At 45.0% G+C, this 18,303-nt stretch overlaps 1 protein-coding gene across 1 annotated transcript in view; it reads left to right on the forward strand.

The window, feature by feature from the left end:
• Window positions 1–18,303, forward strand: part of DCDC2C (doublecortin domain containing 2C) — a 157,275-nt gene that overhangs the window by 50,262 nt on the left and 88,710 nt on the right. Inside the window, exon 4 of the mRNA XM_033939486.1 lies at window positions 8,119–8,250. Within this exon, the coding sequence (XP_033795377.1) occupies window positions 8,119–8,250 (132 nt within the window). The remainder of the gene's footprint in view (window positions 1–8,118; window positions 8,251–18,303) is intronic.

An 18,303-nucleotide genomic window follows, 5' to 3' on the forward strand; every position in this document is an offset into this window, starting at 1 on the left:
AACTCTGAAAAAAGAAATAATACCGCAAGTCTCAAACTCCACCTCTCACTAAAGCCAACCACCCCAAACAAATAACCTTACCCATTTCTCACTCTTTTTGAAAATGACCAATTTTTTTTTGTAAGTTCTTGTTGTAATACATCTTGGATAATTCTTTTGTAATCCGCCTTGAACTGCAAGGTAATGGCAGAATAGAAATCCTTAATGTAATGTAATTTCTCGAGCTATACTCTAAATATTCCAAATCCAACTGCCTACTAGATAACTGCCCACCTTCCATCATGAAAATAGCTCCCCCCCTTCAAAGTGGAGCTCTTCAACTGGGTCACTCTCTGCCTGTCCACCGGCTACTTCTCGCTGGAACTAGGCCACATCCTCATATCTCCAACTATCAAAAACCCCAAAGAACCACTCTCCACAGCCACCAACTACAGACCCATTGCCAGTATACCCTTCTTCTTCAAAATCATGGAAGGCCTTGTCAACTGGGACCTCATGTCATACCTCGAGAAGTTCAACATCCTTCATGACTCCCAGTCTGGATTCCGCACTAACTACAGCACAGAAACTGTCCTAGAGTCACTAACAGACTATCTCCTCCAACTACTCTCCCAGGGAAACAGCGCTCTGCTACTCCAGTTCGACCTCAGTAGTGCCTTTGACCTGGTAGACCATGACATTCTGCTTAGTTGCCTCTATTCTATAGGCATTTCGGGACAGGTACTAACTTGGCCCACAGGCTTCCTAAAAAACCGCACCTACCAAGTCCACAATGAGGGAACCTACTCCCATATCTGGGCCAATCCCTGTGGAGTTCCTCAAGGCTCCCCCCTATCACCTTCCCTATTCAATATCTACATGGCTTCACTGGGACACATGCTATCTGCCCGAAAGCTGAAATCCTATATTTATGCAGATGACATTACAATTGTCATCCCTATCTCCTCACTGTCACAAGAAACAGAACAGCACATCTCTTCAGTACTCACCATGGTCGAACACTGGACCACCCGGTTCAAACTAAAACTAAATCCAGAAAAGACTAAACTCTTCCTTGCAAGTCCCAACCACAAATTAACTACCACCACCCTACAACTCAACGGTCTAACCTACCCTATCAACCCCACCATCAAAATCCTTGGAGTCATCCTAGACTGCTGCCTGACCTTCGAAGACCACACCAACGCTCAGGTCAAAAAATGCTTTTACACCCTCTGGAAACTCCGTACCATCAAACATTACTTTGACTTCCCCTCCTTCAGACTTCTGGTTCAATCCCTAATCTTAAGCACCCTGGATTACTGTAATATCATATATTTGGGCTCCTACAAGAAAACCATCAAACGTCTGAGACTCATTCAAAACACCGCCGTCCGCCTAATCTATGGCCTCAAAAAGTCAGACCATATCAGCCCTTACTACAGAAAACTTCATTGGTTGCCAATAGAAGCGAGAGTTATCTTCAAATTTGCCTGCCTCTGCTTCAAAACCTTAACTGGCTTGTCCCCGATATATCTGTCTCACCACTTTGCGTTCCCAGGCACCAATCGAACGCGCAATGCCTATCTGTTTGCTTACCCATCCCCAAAGGGATGCACCTACAAAAGATTCCTTAATAGAACTCTCTCATTCTAAGCTGGCAGATGGACAGATTGCCTGACCATCCTCATCTCATCTGCCCCATCTTACTCATCCTTCAGGAAATCTCTCAAATCTTACCTATATGATAAATTTCTCAAACCCCTCCCCCCCGAATAACCAAACTCTACCAGAATAACCAGAATGTAACTATCTTTGCATATCCATTTCAACCGCATTATACAGTCTCTTGTATCATATCCTGTTCTATAGTCTCTCACACTGTATTTTCACTGTATAAATATCTCCGCTGTATATGTTCAGGCTCTTGCATTGTAAATCTGCTTTGTATCTTCGCTATATAAACACCCATGCTGAATATGTACAATCCCCTGCTTTGTAAACTGCTCTCAACTGCATAGTATATTCCCTCGCATTGTATCTTTGCTGTGTATGTACAGTCTCTTGCATTGTAAACCGCTCTGAACTGTTTGTGGTATTGCGGTATACAAAAATAAAGTTATTATTATTATTATTAACTCTCCACTCAGGCGTTCCAGCTGCTGGTGCAGCGCTGGGGCTTTCCAGAAATAGACCTCATGGCCTCGTCTCAAAATGCCAAGCTTCCTCGTTTCTTCAGCAGACACTGGGAGCGGGAGTCGGAGGGGGTAGACGCATTGGCTCTGTCTAGGCCGCGCGGTCGTCTTCTGCATGTGTTTCCCCCTTGGCCTATGATAGGTCATGTGCTCCATCGGGTAGCTCGATTTCAGGGCTCGGTGATATTTGTGGCTCCAGACTGGCCGCGCCAGCCGTGGTATGCGGATCTGATGAGCCTCTTGATGGGCGAACAGTTGCAATTTCCGGTGACTCCGGATTTATTTCATCAGGGGCCAATAAACATGGAAAATCCGTCCCGCTTTGGTCTTATGGCCTGGCTCTTGAAAGGTCGCGACTGAGACGTAAGGGTTATTCTGAGCCAGTTATTTCCACCCTTCTCCAAGCGAAAAAGAGATCTACTTCTGCGTCTTATGCTAGAGTATGGAGAGTGTTTGAATCGTGGTGCTGTGCTCAGGGTATTTCTCCTTTCCATGCTTCTTTAGCTAACATTTTATCTTTTCTACAAAATGGAGTTGCCAAGGGCTTGGCTTACAATTCTCTTAAAGTTCAAGTGGCGGCAATTGCTTGTTCTTCCCTTGCGGCTCAGCCTGATGTGGTTCGTTTTCTGAAAGGAGTCCAACATATTCGTCCGCCTGTTAAGAAGCTCTGTCCAGAGTGGAGCCTTAGGGTAGTCCTTGGAGGCTTACAGAAGGCTCTGTTTGAGCCTTTGTCCACTGCGACTATAAAAGATGTCACATTGAAAGCAATGTTTCTTGTAGCTATGGCTTCAGCCCAGCGGGTTTCTGAGTTGCAAACGTTGTCATACAGGGACCCTTTTTTTTTGCGCATTTCAGATTCAGAGGTCTCGATTCGGACTGTACCTTCGTTTCTTCCGAAGGTTGTCTCTGCCTTCCATGTCAACCAGTCTCTCTTCCTTCCTACTTTTCGGAAGCAGGATTGGGGGGCGCGCTTTTCTTCACTCCGTTTCCTGGATGTGCTTAGAATCCTTTTTCACTATCTGCAGGTTACTAATGACTTTCGCCGTTCTGATCACCTCTTTGTGCTGTTTGCGGGATGCAACAAGGGTACGGCAGCGTCCAAAGCTTCCATTGCTAGGTGGATCAGGGAGGCCATTGCTTCCACTTACTTGGTGGCGAAGAAGCGTTTGCCGGAAGGTCTTCATGCTCATTCCACTAGAGCAATAGCTACTTCATGGGCTGAGTGTAGGGGCTTTTCATTGGAGGAAATTTGTCGTGCGGCTAAACATTACAGGTTGGATGTGGCAGCGTGTGTGGAGACTGCTTTCGGTGCTTCGGTCATCTCGGAGGCGGCTTTTTCTTCCCACCTTGTTTGAGGATTGCTTTGCTACATCCCACTAGTCTCTGGATTCATCTGCTGCCGTTGCTAAGGAAGGAAAAATTATGTCTTACCTGTTAATTTTCTTTCCTTTAGACGCAGCAGATGAATCCAGAGCCCTGCCCTTTATGCATATTGTCTGTTGGGTTTGTTTTTCATATGTTTCAGAAGTTTTGTTATAGTTGGTAGTTGTGTTCTGCAGTGGCGTACCTAGGGGGGGGGCGGGGGGGGCGGGCCGCCCCGGGTACCAGCCCTAAGGGGGTGTTCCCGGCCTTGCCGTTCAGTCCCCCGCCACCCCCGAAGGACCGCTCGCCCCCCTGGCCTCCCCGCACCACCTATGAACAGCCGCAGCAGGATCGCGAAGTCAGCGTCAGCATCCCTGCGCTGCTTCCTACGACGCGATCCCGCCCCTCCTCTGACGTCAGAGGAGGGGCGGGACCGTGGCGCAGGAAGCAGCAGGGATCGCTGACGCTGACTTCGCGATCCTGCTGCGGCTGTTCATAGGTGGTGCGGGGAGGCCAGGGGGGCGAGCGGTCCTTCGGGGGTGGCGGGGGACTGAACGGCAAGGCCGGGAACACCCCCTTAGGGCTGGTACCCGACGCTGACTTCGCGATCCTGCTGCGGCTGTTCATAGGTGGTGCGGGGAGGCCAGGGGGGCGAGCGGTCCTTCGGGGTGGGTCGGGGCATCAGGCCTTCAGGGTGGGGCGGGCGGGCAGGCAAGCAGGCTTTCAAGGGGGAGGGGGGTGACAGGCAGGCAGGCAGGCCTTCAAGGGGGGACAGGCCTTCGGGGGGGGGGGTGCAGACATTCAAGGGGTGCAGGCCTTCAAGGGGGGCAGGCAGGCCTTCAGGGGGGTGCAGACCTTCGGGGGGGGGGGGTGTAGGCCTTTGGGGGGGTGCAGACCTTCAAGGGGGTGCAGGCCTTCAAGGGGGGTGCAGGCCTTCAAGGGGGGGTGCAGGCCTTCAAGGGGGGTGCAGGCCTTCAAGGGGGGTGCAGGCCTTCAAGGGGGGGGACAGGCCTACAAGGGGGGGGGACAGGCCTACAAGGGGGGGGGCAGGCCTGCAAGGGGGGGGGCAGGCCTTCAAGGGGGGGTGCAGGCCTTCAAGGGGGGGTGCAGGCCTTCAAGGGGGGTGCAGGCCTTCAAGGGGGGAAAGGCAGGCAGGCCTTCAAGGGGGGGACAGGCCTACAAGGGGGGGGGGACAGGCCTACAAGGGGGGGGACAGGCCTACAAGGGGGGGGACAGGCCTTCAAGGGGGGGTGCAGGCCTTCAAGGGGGGGTGCAGGCCTTCAAGGGGGGTGCAGGCCTTCAAGGGGGAGACAGGCCTTCAAGGGGGGGAAAGGCAGGCAGGCAGGCCTTAAAGGGGGGACAGGCCTACAAGGGGGTGGGACAGGCCTTCAAGGGGGGGACAGGCCTTCGGGGGGGTGCAGACCTTCAAGGGAGTGCAGGCCTTCGGGGGGGGGGTGCAGTCCTTCAGGGGGGGGGTTTAGGCCTTCAGAGGGGGACAGACCTTCGGGTGGGAGGTAAAGTCCTTCGGGGGGTGCAGGTCTTCAGGGGTGGGGTGTAGCCCTTCGGAGGGGGGACAGACCTTCGGGGGAGGGGGGTCCTGGTGTAAAAGTACACAGAGGGAGAGAGGGAAGGGGGGGTTCAAAGATACATGCATATGCCAGACTTTGGGGGTTAGAAATAATGGGTCTAAAAACAGAGGAGTGGGAGAGAGATGGTGCATAATGGGATTTAGGGAGGGAAGGAACAGAAAGGGAGAGAACTTGGAAACAGGGGATGGTGTGGAGGGGGGATAGAGATACTGGATAGGAGGATAGTTGGGAACAGAAAGGGAGAGATGGTGGATCCTGGGGTGGTGGGGAGTTGAGAAAAGGTGAATCTGTGGATGGAGACAAAAAAAAGGAAAGATGCCAGATCTCCGGGAGAGGGAAGGGAAACGGAAGGGGAGAACAGAGATGGCAGACGGATGGTTAGCACGGAGAAAGGAGACCCTGGCAAGCAAGACAACAAGAGCCTGGGACCAACAAGATTTGAATATTGATCAGAGAACAAAAGGTAGAAAAAATAATTTTATTTTCTGTTTTGTGATTACAATATGTTAGATTTGAAAAGTGTACATGAGACAGCTTGAAATGGGAACTTTTCTATTTTTGTGAATGGCAAGGCTGAGTTCAGTTAAAATATATGCTTTATAAGAAAATATAATAATGTGTTTTATAAAGTTTATAAGCATTGCTGGCATACTCGGTGAGGTGTTCCTAGTGTTGGTGGTGGTGGTAGCATGTCAGTGTGTTGAGAGGAAGAGGTAGTCTGGGAAATTCTGCTGAGCAAACTCTGGGCCCATTTCCACCCCCAGTTAGTCCACTCCACTCAACTGGTTCACACACTGAGTGGGTCTTTGGGTGTTATTTCTGGGTAGTTGTTTTAGAATCTCTTCCAGTGGTTTGTCAGTATCTCCTTCTGGTCCAAGGAAGGAAACTTTGTCAACCTTAGCATTGACCTTCAGAATATGTTTGTAACAGCGCTGCTTGTGTGGCATTAGGCTATGTAGTGATCGAAAGAAAAAAACAGACCTTTGCACATTTTTGCACTATATGGTGGGTGTATGAGGAGATTCATTTCCTGCACAGTTAAGTCCATTTTTTCTACTGAATAATAGTATAGGTACAATGAAAGTAAATAGCAAAAATGTTTGAGTAGATAATTAAGGAAATCTTTTTCATATTGCTTGCTTATGGACTGGGAAAAAAGACTGTTCAAGCAAATGTCTCCAGAACTGCTTTAATGGAAAAATGTGATTTTTTTTTTTTTAAGTACTTTGTGAAATTTATTGTTGTTGTGAAATTTATTGTTATACTTTGTTTAAACTTAAAAAGCGGTGTCATTAACAGTGAATCTAATCGAAAAATCGATTCAACAGGGTGAATCGGATCGAATGAAATATTTTTCTCTGAATCGGGCAGCACTATTGGCTACCATGAGAATGGGCTACTGGGCATGATGGACCATTGGTGTGACCCAGTTAGGCTATTCTTATGTTATGTTCTCATCTGTAGGGGCCTTTGTTTTCACTTCTTATTTTAATGTATTTTTTTCCTGGGAACTTATCAGTGTTTTTTTATAATGGGAACAAAAATGGAAGAGAATTAATGTGTGTGGAATGGGGGGGGGTAACTAATTTCTTCAGCTAAATAATTCAATCCACTTCAAACAGACATAGGAGAACTCACGCACCATTCACACACCCTCCAACCAAAAACGTCAAAAGAAAAAAACTGTTCGACAACCTCCTAGCCATTCGAGCTGCAACACTTGACCCCCAACTCTACAACCTATTGACCTCGACCACAAACTACAAAACCTTAAAAAAAGAAATAAAAACCCTTCTATTAAAAAACACATAAAACCAAACTAACATAATCAGAACTGTCCCAAGCATCACCTGCAACTACTCCATATGTACTTCTGATGTCATGACAATTCAGACATAATTTATGTTATGTTATGTTTGGAATAATGGTTACATAAATGAGGTTCAATAAAAGAAAATTTTCTGTGGGAGCATTTGTTGGAACTTCTGTTATCCTGATTTCTTCTATCTGTGGGCTTTCTTTAGCTAACCTACTTATCTGGGGCTTTCCACTTCTGCAGCTGCCCTTTTCACGGTCCACTTTGCGCTTGCACTCTCTGGGGCGGGGGGGTTGGGTCTGGGCTTGGTGGGGTAGGTGTGTCTGGTAGTTTTGTCTGGGTGGTGGCTGGGTGTTTCTTGGGTGCTTGTTGTGCGGATTGGTGTGTCTGGTGAGCGGTCTGGGTGTTGTTGCTTGTGGGGGTTTTTTTCATTATAAAATATGGCTGAGGGTCTAGTCCGGCTTATTATTCTTGTGGGTTCTGGGGTGGGATTTGTTTGCTTGCCCCAAGTTTTGGCCTTTTGTTGTGTATTGCTATGCCTCTCATTGGCAATTTTCTCTTGGGAGAGGCTTGTTCATGCTTGTTGTTGCTGTTACTCTCATTCTGTGTTCTTTTTGATAATGTATAAGTTTCTGTACAGACCATGGTTGCTTGTCTGGACCTTTTGCCATTCTCAATAAAAATACTTTGGAAAAAAAAAAAAGAAAATTTTCACTGCCTGTTTCTATTCTGACCATTTATTCCATTTCATGGTTATTGCAAAAAAAAAAAAAAAAAAAAAAATTTTACATGAGGGGGGGGGGGGGGGTGTCAAAAAATGATGGGCCCCGGGTGCCACATACCCTAGGTACGCCACTGGTGTTCTGCATTAATATCTTTGAAATTTGCTATGGGAAAGAAGTTTTTTGCATTCTGAGAATTTTCTGGTTCCGGATGCTTGGGCAATGAGCAATACTGAAGCTACAGGAGACGTTCCATCCAAGATAACCACCTGTTAATCAGTTCTCTATCTCCACCTGCTGGTCGATGTGTGCTATCCCACTAGTCTCTGGATTCATCTGCTGTGTCTAAAGGAAAGAAAATTAACAGGTAAGACATAATTTTCCCATCTTGCTATGTTTCATGTCTCAGATCCAGTGTTTAGAAAACTGACATCCTCCTCTTTCTCCTTTGGTAGTGTGCTCAGAAATGGACATTTGCTACAGACACCTTTGAGAATTGTCCTACCCCAAAATACTCTTAATGATTGGAATCGCATTCGCTCATATATAACGGAAAAAGTCCAGCTTATTTCAGGGCCAGTGCAAAGGTGAGCAAAAAACTGCAGTACTTAATGAAAACCAGTTATGTAAATAAAACTGTATTTACCCCAAATATTTTTGACTTAAAGAGGGTAGACATGTCTTGTTGACTGTTTTCATCTGTTAAAAAAATGATTGAAATTACCCTCAAAAGAAGCATAACCTACAACACACATCTGATTTTCTGTTTACTGCCTTCAATTAGCTAAACTCCGTGGCTGTTCTGAATGTAGTTCATTTTCAAAATGTATGGATGGGGTTTACTTGAAGATCTTCAAGGCAATTAGCCCCTTATTTGATTGGTGTAGAAATTTTTATATTATTTTATAATGTCATAGGGCAGATGCCTGATAATGATGGGTAGAGAAAGAGACTGAGAGTTTGAAATGGTGTGGGGAGAGGGGGAGAGAGAATGGGGGGGATATGGTGGGGAACAAAAGAATGACTAAGAGAAAGGGGAGAGGAAAACAAATAAAAGGATCTGATGTGCTGCAGGTTTAGAGGGAGAATACAGGGAATGTGAAGAGATCAGAACAGGTGTGCCAGGGTGAAAAAAGAGAGCCTGAGGGAATTGAAAATGCTGAGGAGTGTGGGTAAGAGGATCAGAGGGGATGCAGGGTGTGAGGGGTGCTTTCCTGCTCTCCGCTGGAAACATCAGTCCCAATCCTGGCCCTCACAGTGAACTCTCGCCTTACTCATGCAGATCACACTGCAATGTCAACAATCTTATTTCTGTTCCCTCCTCATCCCTCCTTCTTCCTTGCCCTTCTCATGTGCCCTGTGGCATGCCTATTCCATCTCCAGCAAGCTTGCCTACATCCATGACCTCTTTATCTCTTGAACCCTGCACCTGCTTACACTAATCGTGACTGGGATCAACCCTGATGACTCTGCCTCAGCTGCCTCCCTATATCACGGAGGTTACCTTTTCTTCCATATGAGGCTGGTTTGGAGGTGGTATTGGGCTGCTATTCTCACCCTCTTTAGATTTCAACCCCTTCTTCCACCTCAACCACATTGCTTTTCTTCTTTGAAGTCCATTGCATTCGACTATTTACTCCTCTCCCTCCATATAGCAGTCATTTACCGACCCCCTATTAAGCTCCTTTCTTCTTTTCTCACTGACTTTGACTCCTGACTCTCCTTTCTTAAAACCTCATCTCTTTCCCTCATTCTTAGTGACTTTAACTTTTACGTTGATGACCATCTCCAACTCCTAGGCTTCTAGCCTTAACGTCCTCATTCAATATTCAACTATACTGTCCGTACCCACCAGAATAGCCATTGCCTTGATCTTGCCCTCTTCTCTAACTGTTCTACCACAGTTCTTCCACTCTCTGACTACCATCTAATAACTTTCACAACCCACCACCCTCCACCCCAGACCCGGCTGATCTCCACCAATACGTTTAAGATTCTTTAGGCTATCGATCCCTACGCTCTCTCCACTGCAGTTTCACCCCTCCTCTCGACCATTGTGCTACATCAGTGTGTAAACAAAGCTGTCTCCTCCTATAATACCACTCCAACCTATGTTTTAGATATCCTTGACCTCACCCCCACCCCATGCTCTGTAAGGTGTGCCAAATTCCAGCCCTTGCTGAACCCGAAAATCTGCGACTTATGCTCCTGTGCCAGGTCTGCTGAATGTCTCTGGCTCAGATCCTGCACCCATACTGACTTCATTCACTTCAGATTCCTCCTGACCTCCTTCCGGTCTGCTTTTCACTTGCCAAACAAGATTACTGCACCCACCTGACTGACTCTCTTGGCTCCAAACCTTGCTGTCTCTTTGTCACTCTGAACTCTGCTCAAAGTGCCTCTACCTCCAACCCTTCTGTCACTTGCCTCCAAGACTTTGGCCAATTACTTCTATGACAAGGTCCACAAAATTAACATTGTGTTCTCAACCAAGTCACCTCCACATCTCTTCCTGCTCACTCTTGTCAGCCCTTTCTCAGCCCTTGCCTCTGTTCACTTATCCGACAATAAAAACCTGCCACTACAAAAGATTCTTGGACAGAACTCTTGCCTTCCAGGCAGGCAAATGAAACGACTGGCTTAGTAACGTTTTCGCGCTCTCTGCATCCTACTTCAATTTTAGAAAACTATTAAAAACGAGTCTGTTCAATCGATTTGTTAACTAAGAATCTACTCAGCACTGCGTATTCAATCCAGTAACCCTAAGAACTTTATAGCTTTCACATTCTTTATTATGTAAGATTGTATTGCTGACTTTGATTGTAACCTCTTCGCTGATTGTCCAGCACCTCTTGCTGTAAACCGCCTCGAACTTATATGGCTTTGGCAGTATATAAGAATAAAATTATTATTATTATTATTTTCTTCCTTTCCTAAAATCACTGAAGAGGAAACTGCACATCTTATCTCCTTTTTCAAACTCACTATCTGCTCCTCTGACCCGATTCCACTACTCAATGCTATCTCCCTTTCATCTGTCACATCCTCAATCTATCACTTTCCACTGCAACTTCCCCCGATATCTTCATGCATGTGTAATTACACCACTCCTTAAAAAAAAACCTTCACTAGACCCTACCTGTCCTGCCAACTATCGACCAATCTCTCTTCTCTCCTTCTTATCCAAGCTACATGTTCACCACCACTGCCTAGACTTTCTATCATCCCTAGCCATCCTTGACCAACTTCATTCAGGCTTTCACCCCTTGCATTCTACTGAAACTGCCTTTGCCAAAGTCTCCAATGACCTATTCCTGACCAGATCCAAAGGCCACTACTCTATCCTCATCCTTCTTGATTTACCCACTGCTTTTGATACTGTAGACCACTGCCATCTCCTTGACAAACTGTCCTCATTTGGATTCCAGGACGCCGTTCTCTCCTGGCTCTCTTCCTATCTTTCACATCGCACCTTCAGTGTATGAAGTGGTGGATCCTCCTCCACTGCTCTTTCACTATCAATCAGAGTACCCCAGGGCTCTGTCTTGGGACCTCTTCTCTTCATCTATAGTTGTTCCCTTGGTGCTTTGATCTCCTCCCATGTTTTTCCAATATTATCTCTATGCTGATGACTCCCAGATCTACCTCTGTACACCTGAAATCTCTACAGGAATCCAAGCCTGAGTCTCAGCTTGCATGTCCAACATTGTTGCCTGGATGTCCTGCTATCACTTAAAACATGGCCAAGACTGAGATACTTATTATTCCACTTAAACCTATATCTCCCCTCCCCCCATTCTCTATCTCAGTGGATAACACTCTTATCCTCCCTGTCTCCTCATCTCACAACTTTGGTGTCATCTTTTACTCCTCCTCTGTGCAAATCCAACAGACTGCCAAAACTTGTCGCCAAAATCCGACCTTTCCTCTCTGAGCACACCACCAAAACCCTTATCCACTCCCTCATCACCTCTTGCCTAGATTATTTCACCCTGCTTCTCACTAGCTTCCCGTGTAACCATCTCTCTCCCCTTCAATCTGATCAGAATGCTGCTGCACAACTTATATTCCACCATGTGAACATCACCCCTCTCCTCAAGTCACTTCACTGACTCCCCATCCACTTCCACATACAGTTCAACCTCCTTTTATTGACCTACAAGTGTATTCATTCTTTAGCTGTTCAATATCGTTCCTCTCTTATCTCTCCCTACATTCCTCCCCGGGAACTCCGTTCATCAGGCAAATCTCTCTTTTCTGTGCCCTTCTCTTCTACTGCCAATTCCAGACTGCGCCCTTTATCTGTTGCTGCACTGTACACCTGGAACAAACTGCCTGAGTCAATGCATCAAGCCGTCCCACGAACTACTCAAGTCTAAAGTAAAGGCCGTGAATGCATTTGACTCATAACCCTCTCATCGTAGGCACCTTGAGACCCTATTTGTCCTGTTATCTGTTAATTTAGATTGTAAGCTCTACTGATTAGGGACCATCTCTTAAATATGTTGTTGAACAGCATTGCATACACCTAACAGTGCTATTGAAATGTAAAATAGTAGTAGTAGTAGTAATATGGGTGACATCATCCACAGAGTCCAGCATAGACAGTGCAAAAGTGTACTGTTATTTTAAAAGTCTCAAGACTGCCCATACTGTGCATGCTTCAGTTCCTTCCCGCCCGATGTTGGCTCACGGGACCTTCAGTTCTCAGTTTTCTGCAGAGCTGAGAAGCTGTTTCTGAGAGTTTCTCTAAGCACATCAAACTTTTACATTTCTTGTGCCTTTCCGTTCCTTTTGTTACCCTCCTTTTTGTCATATTTTTCTCTTTTTTTTTTTTGTTTGAATATTTTTATTAAATTAGAAGCATGGGATACAGTCTGCAAGAAGTGCATAATCCTGTGTCGTCAGCTGCCAAACCATGAGATTCCCATTGTGCCTTCACAACTGTTGCCCCTAAAGAACCCCTTTGCTCCATTAGAGCATTGTGATACTCAAGATAAAAGAACTGAGGAGGAACTAGAACCAATGAAGATAACTTGTGAAGTAGAGCATCCCCAAAGCACATATGAAAAGCTCAAACCAGGAAAGTATTGCTGCTAGGAGGATCCATCATCAGAGGGATTAACCTTGGAACACAGGACAAGGAACTCAAAATAATGAAATGCCTTCCAGGATCCTCAGCTACCAGGAATGCCAGACAAATACTGACTCTAATTAGGGAAGAAGCAAAGAATTTAAACCCTGATATTATTATCCACCTTGGGGCAAATGACCTAGCCAACAATAACCTACTTGTAGCACAGAAAGCTTTTCGAGAGCTGGGGGAGGAAATAAAACCTTTTGTAAAGACTGTAGCTTTTTCAGAAGTACTGCCTACTTATGTAAAGGGAGAGGAAAGAATACAAAATACTGAAAACTTCAATAGGTGGCTCAAAGCCTGCTGTCATCAAGAAGGCTTTAGGTACATAGGAGGATGGGGCAATGCATCGAAAAACAAGAGACTGCATTGTAATGATGGGCTGCACCTTACAATGACAGGAAAAAGAATCCTAGCTGGGAAATTCAAGCAATATGTTTCTAGGTATTTAAACTAGAAGGTGGGGGTGGTGTATGTATGAAGGTTACTTCCGGTGGCCATCCTCAGCAAAAGACAAGATTTGATTATAATAAATATAGCAAGGAAAATGGTAAAACCAGAGGGCATAATTTGAGGTTGAGGGGTGGTAGACTCAAGAGTAATGTTAGGAAATTCTTCTTTATGGAGAGGGTGGTTGATGCGTGGAATGCGCTCCTGAGAGAGGTGGTGGAGAAGAAAACGGTGACAGAGTTCAAACAAGTGTGGGATGAACATAGAGGATCTCTAATCAGAAAACATTGAAGAAACTAAGGCCAGTACTGGGCAGGCTTTTACGGTCTGTGTCCTGTATATGGACATTCAGTTGAGAACGGGCTGGAGAGGGCTTTGACGGCTGGAATGGTTAAGAAGTGCTGGAGTGAGCTTTGATGGAGACTCCAGTAGATGGAACCTAAGCACACTACCGGGCAGGGTTCTGGGTCTCTGGCCCATAAATATCTAAGAAAAAGGACCAATTAAATTAAATTAATTTATGGAGTATGTATGGTTGGGCAGACTGGATGGACCGTTCAGGTCTTTATCCACAGTCATTTACTATGTTACTATGTTAATGAGAAGAACAATAATAGCAATTCACTTCCTAGCGGTGCAACAGGAAATGAAATTAAAAACTACACAAAAAATGAAATTGTTGAAGAATAATAGCTGGAAAGCAATGACCACAAATTCCCACAGTCTAAGCAACAAAAATCAGGATCTGCAAGCCTGCACAGAGGCAGACTTGGATATTGTTGCTATCACAGAGACATGGATCAGTGATTCCTATGGATGGGACATCAACATACCGGGCTCTAATCTTTTTAAGAAGGACAGAGATAAGAACATAAAAACATAAGAAGTTGCCTCCGCTGGGTCAGACCAGAGTTCCATCAGGCCCAGCAGCCCGCACCTGCGGCGGCCCATCAGGTTCATGATCTGTCAGATGTTCCTTGACTTAGCCCTGTAATCTCCCTTTTTCTTCTATCTATACTCTTTCTAACCTATTTCTACTTTTATCTATACCCCTCAATCCCCCTATCCTTCAGGAATCTATCCAATCCTTCTTTGAATCCCCGTAGCTTGCTCTGACCTATCACAACCTCCGGGAGCGCGTTCCATGTGTCCACCACTCTCTGGGTGAAGAAGAACTTCCTGGCATTGGTTCTAAACTTGTCCCCTTTCAGTTTCTCCGAGTGCCCCCTTGTACTTGTGGTTCCTCGTAGTCTGAAGAATCTGTCCCTGTCTACCTTCTCTATGCCTTTCATGATCTTGAAAGTTTCTATCATGTCTCCTCTAAGTCTCCGCTTTTCCAGGGAGAAGAGCCCCAGCTTTTCTAACCTATCAGCATATGAAAGGTTTTCCATACCTCTTATCATTTTTGACGCTCTTCTCTGGACCCTTTCAAGTATCGCCATGTCCTTCTTGAGGTACGGCGACCAATACTGGACACAGTACTCTAGGTGCGGGCACACCATTGCACGATACAGTGGCATGATGACTTCCTCCGTCCTGGTCATGATACCCTTCTTAATGATATCTTCTTAATGATGGTTGAAAAGGTGGAGGAGTAGCTCTCTATGTAAAGACAGATATCCAAGTGAATGAAATGTAGGGCCTGGGGAAAGGAAGAAGCGATATGGATTGTTTTGAAAAGAGAAGCTGGAACTTCTATCCACTTGGGTGTTGTCTACAGATCTCTGACTCAATCGCAGCAAATTGACAAAGATCTGATTACAGATATACAAAAGTTGGGAAAGAAAGGAAAGGTGCTGTTGCTAGGTGATTTCAGCTTGCCGGATGCGGACTGAAATGTTCTGTCTGCTGAATTGGAAAGAAGTAGAGAGACCGTGGATAGCTTTCAAGGGGCTCTCCTCAGACAAATGGTGACAGAACCCACGAAGGAAAAACCGATACTGAATCTGGTGCTCACAAATGTAGAAATTGTCTCTAATGTCTGAGTGGGGGCCCACCTGGGAAGTAGCAATCATCTTACGGTTTGGTTTGATATAGCAGCCAAAGTGGATGATGGCCACACAAAACTCAAAGTCCTAGATTTCAAACATATAGACTTTAGTAGTATGGGAGAGTACCTGAAGAAAGAGCTGATTGGATGGGAAGACATAAGAGAAGTGGAAAAACAGTGGTCCAAGTTGAAAGGTGCAATGGAAAGAGCTACTGACTTTTATGTGAAGAAAATAAATAAAAATAAGAGAAAAAGGAAACCGATATGGTTCTCCAAACTAGTGGGAAAAACTAGTGGTGGAAAAAAGAAAGGCAAAAAAATTGGCTTTCGTGAAATATAAAAAACTCAAGAAGAGGAGTACAGAAAGGAATATCAGATGAAACTGAAAGAAGTCAAGAGAGAGAGATACGTCTGGCAAAAGCTCAAGCGGAAGAGCAAATGGCTATAAATATAAAAAAGGGAGACAAAAAGTTTTTCAAGTATATTAGTGAAAGGAGAAAGACAAAAAAATGGAATTATGAGACTGAAAGAAGGTATAAACTGCTATGTGGAGAGTGAGGAGGACAAAACAAATGTGCTAAACAAATACTTCTGTTTGGCATTCACAAAAGAAAAGCATGGAGAAGGACCGCGATTAGTTATCAAAGTTACACCTGAGAATGGAGTGGATACTGCACTGTTCACGGAAGAAAGTGTTTATGAACAACTTGAAAAACTGAAGGTGGACAAAGCTATGGGACCGGATGTGATCCATCCCAGGATATTGAGGGAGTTCTGAGAAGTTCTGGCAGGTCCTCTTAAAGATTTGTTCAATAAATCTTTAGAGACAGGAGTGGTTCTGTGGGACTGGAGAAGAGTGGATGTGGTCTCTCTTCACAAAAGTGGTTGCAGAGATGAAACGGGAAACTATATGCTGGTAAGCCTCACTTCATTTATTGGAAAAATAATAGAAATGTTGAAGGAAAGGATAGTGAAATTCTTAGACTCTAATGGATTACAAAATCCGAGACAACATGGGTTTACTAAAGGTAAATCATGCCAAACGAATCTGATTGAATTTTTTGACTGGGTGACCAGAGAAATACTGTAGTCCACTGGAGTTCCGTTCCTTCCCTAACCATGTAAACCGTGTTGAGCTCCATCTGCGGAGATGATGCGGTATATAAACCCAAGATTTAGATTAGATTAGATTAGATCAAGGATGTGTGCTAGATGTAATTTACTTAGATTTCAACAAAGCCTTTGACACGGTTCCTCATAGGTGGCTCTTAAACACCTTGGGCTGAAGTTGGGGCCCAAAGTGGTGAACTGGATTAGAAGCTGGTTGATGGACAGATGCCAAAGGATGGTGGTTAATGGAATTCGCTTGGAGGAGTGCAAGGTGAGTAGTGGAGTACCTCAGGGATTAGTGCTGGGACTGATTCTGTTCAGTATGTTTGTGAGTGACATTGCTGAAGGGTTATAAGGTAAGGTTAGCCTTTTTGCGGATGATACCAAGATTTGTAACAGAGTGGACACCCCAGAGGGAGTGGAAAACATGAAAAAGGATCTGCAAAAGTTAGAAGAATGATCTAATGTCTGGCAAATAAAATTTAATGCGAAGAAGTGCAGAGTGACGCATTTGGGAGGTAGAAATCTGAGGGAACCATATGTGCTGGGAGGTGAGAGGCTGATAAGCACTGACAGAGAGAGGGACCTTGGGGTGATTGTGTCTGAGGATCTAAAGGCATTTAAACAGTGTGATAAAGCGGTGGCTGTAGCCAGAAGGATGCTAGGTTGTATAGAAAGAGGAATAACCAGCAAAAGAAGGGAGGTGTTGATGCCCCTTTATAAGTCACTGGTGAGGCCGCACTTGGAGTATTGTGTTCAGTTTTGGAGGCTGTATCTGGTGAAGGATATAAAAAGACTTGAAGCGGTCCAGAGGAAGACGACGAAAATGGTAAGGGGTTTGAACCAATAGAAGTTTGAGAAGAGACTGGAAGACCTAAATATGTATACTCTGGAGGAGAGAAGAGACAGGGGAGATATAATACAGATGTTTAAATACTTGAAAGGTATTAATCTATTACAGAGAAGAGAAAATGGCATAATTTGAGGTTGCAGGAAGGAAGACTCAGGTGTAATGTTAGGAAATTCTTTTTCACGGAGAGGGTAGTAGATGCCTGGAATGCCCTCCTGAGGGGAAGTGGTGAAGAGGAAAACAGTGATGGAATTTTAAAAAGCATGGGATGAACAAAGGATTTCTAATTAGAAAATGAAGGATTTAAATTAAAAAACTGAGGCCAGTGGTGATTTGGTGTAGAATGGGCTGGGGAGGGCATAAATGGGAACTTCAGTAACTTGGAACATGATGATGTTACTGGCCATACTTATGGTAGATATCCTGCAAACTGGATGGTTGGATAGGCTGGAGTGAGCTTGGATGGCAACTTCAGCATTTGGAACCTAAGACAATACCAGGTGGACTTTACAGTCTATGACTCTGAAATATCAAAGAAGAGACAAGTTAATTTAATCATGTATTTGTAACTGTATCTGTAATTTGTAACTAATGGGCAGACTGGATGGACCGTTAGGTCTTTATCTACTGTCTATTTACTATGTTACTATGTCTCGCATAGTCACTTTCCAGGCTGAGAACTGCGGGAAAGAATTATCCATCCATACACATAGGATTCCCTTCTTGACTAACAGGAGAATAACAATGACAAACTTACAGTGATGGGGCAACAATTGTGGTGGTGGTAGTAAGTCAGTAAAGTTACCTAGAACCAACATCTCATAAGACCATTGTACTGACCTATCAAGAACTGTTGTTATAAATGCCAACACCTCCTTCCAATATAGTCTGAAGATAGAGCATTCTACCACCATATGTAGTATTGTACCCCTTTGATGTTTACATTTTACACATTCATCCCCCTCCCACAGACCTGCCCTAGCTCCCTGGGACATAGTAACATAGGCCTGATGGAACAGTTTATATTGCAATTCCTGTAGCTGAACATTTCACAAACTCTTGGCTATTTGAGCAAAGCAGTCCTGCACGTATTGCCCAGGTCC

The sequence above is a fragment of the Geotrypetes seraphini genome, chromosome 3, assembly GCF_902459505.1.
Source record: "Geotrypetes seraphini chromosome 3, aGeoSer1.1, whole genome shotgun sequence".
NCBI classification, from domain to species: Eukaryota; Metazoa; Chordata; class Amphibia; order Gymnophiona; family Dermophiidae; genus Geotrypetes; species Geotrypetes seraphini.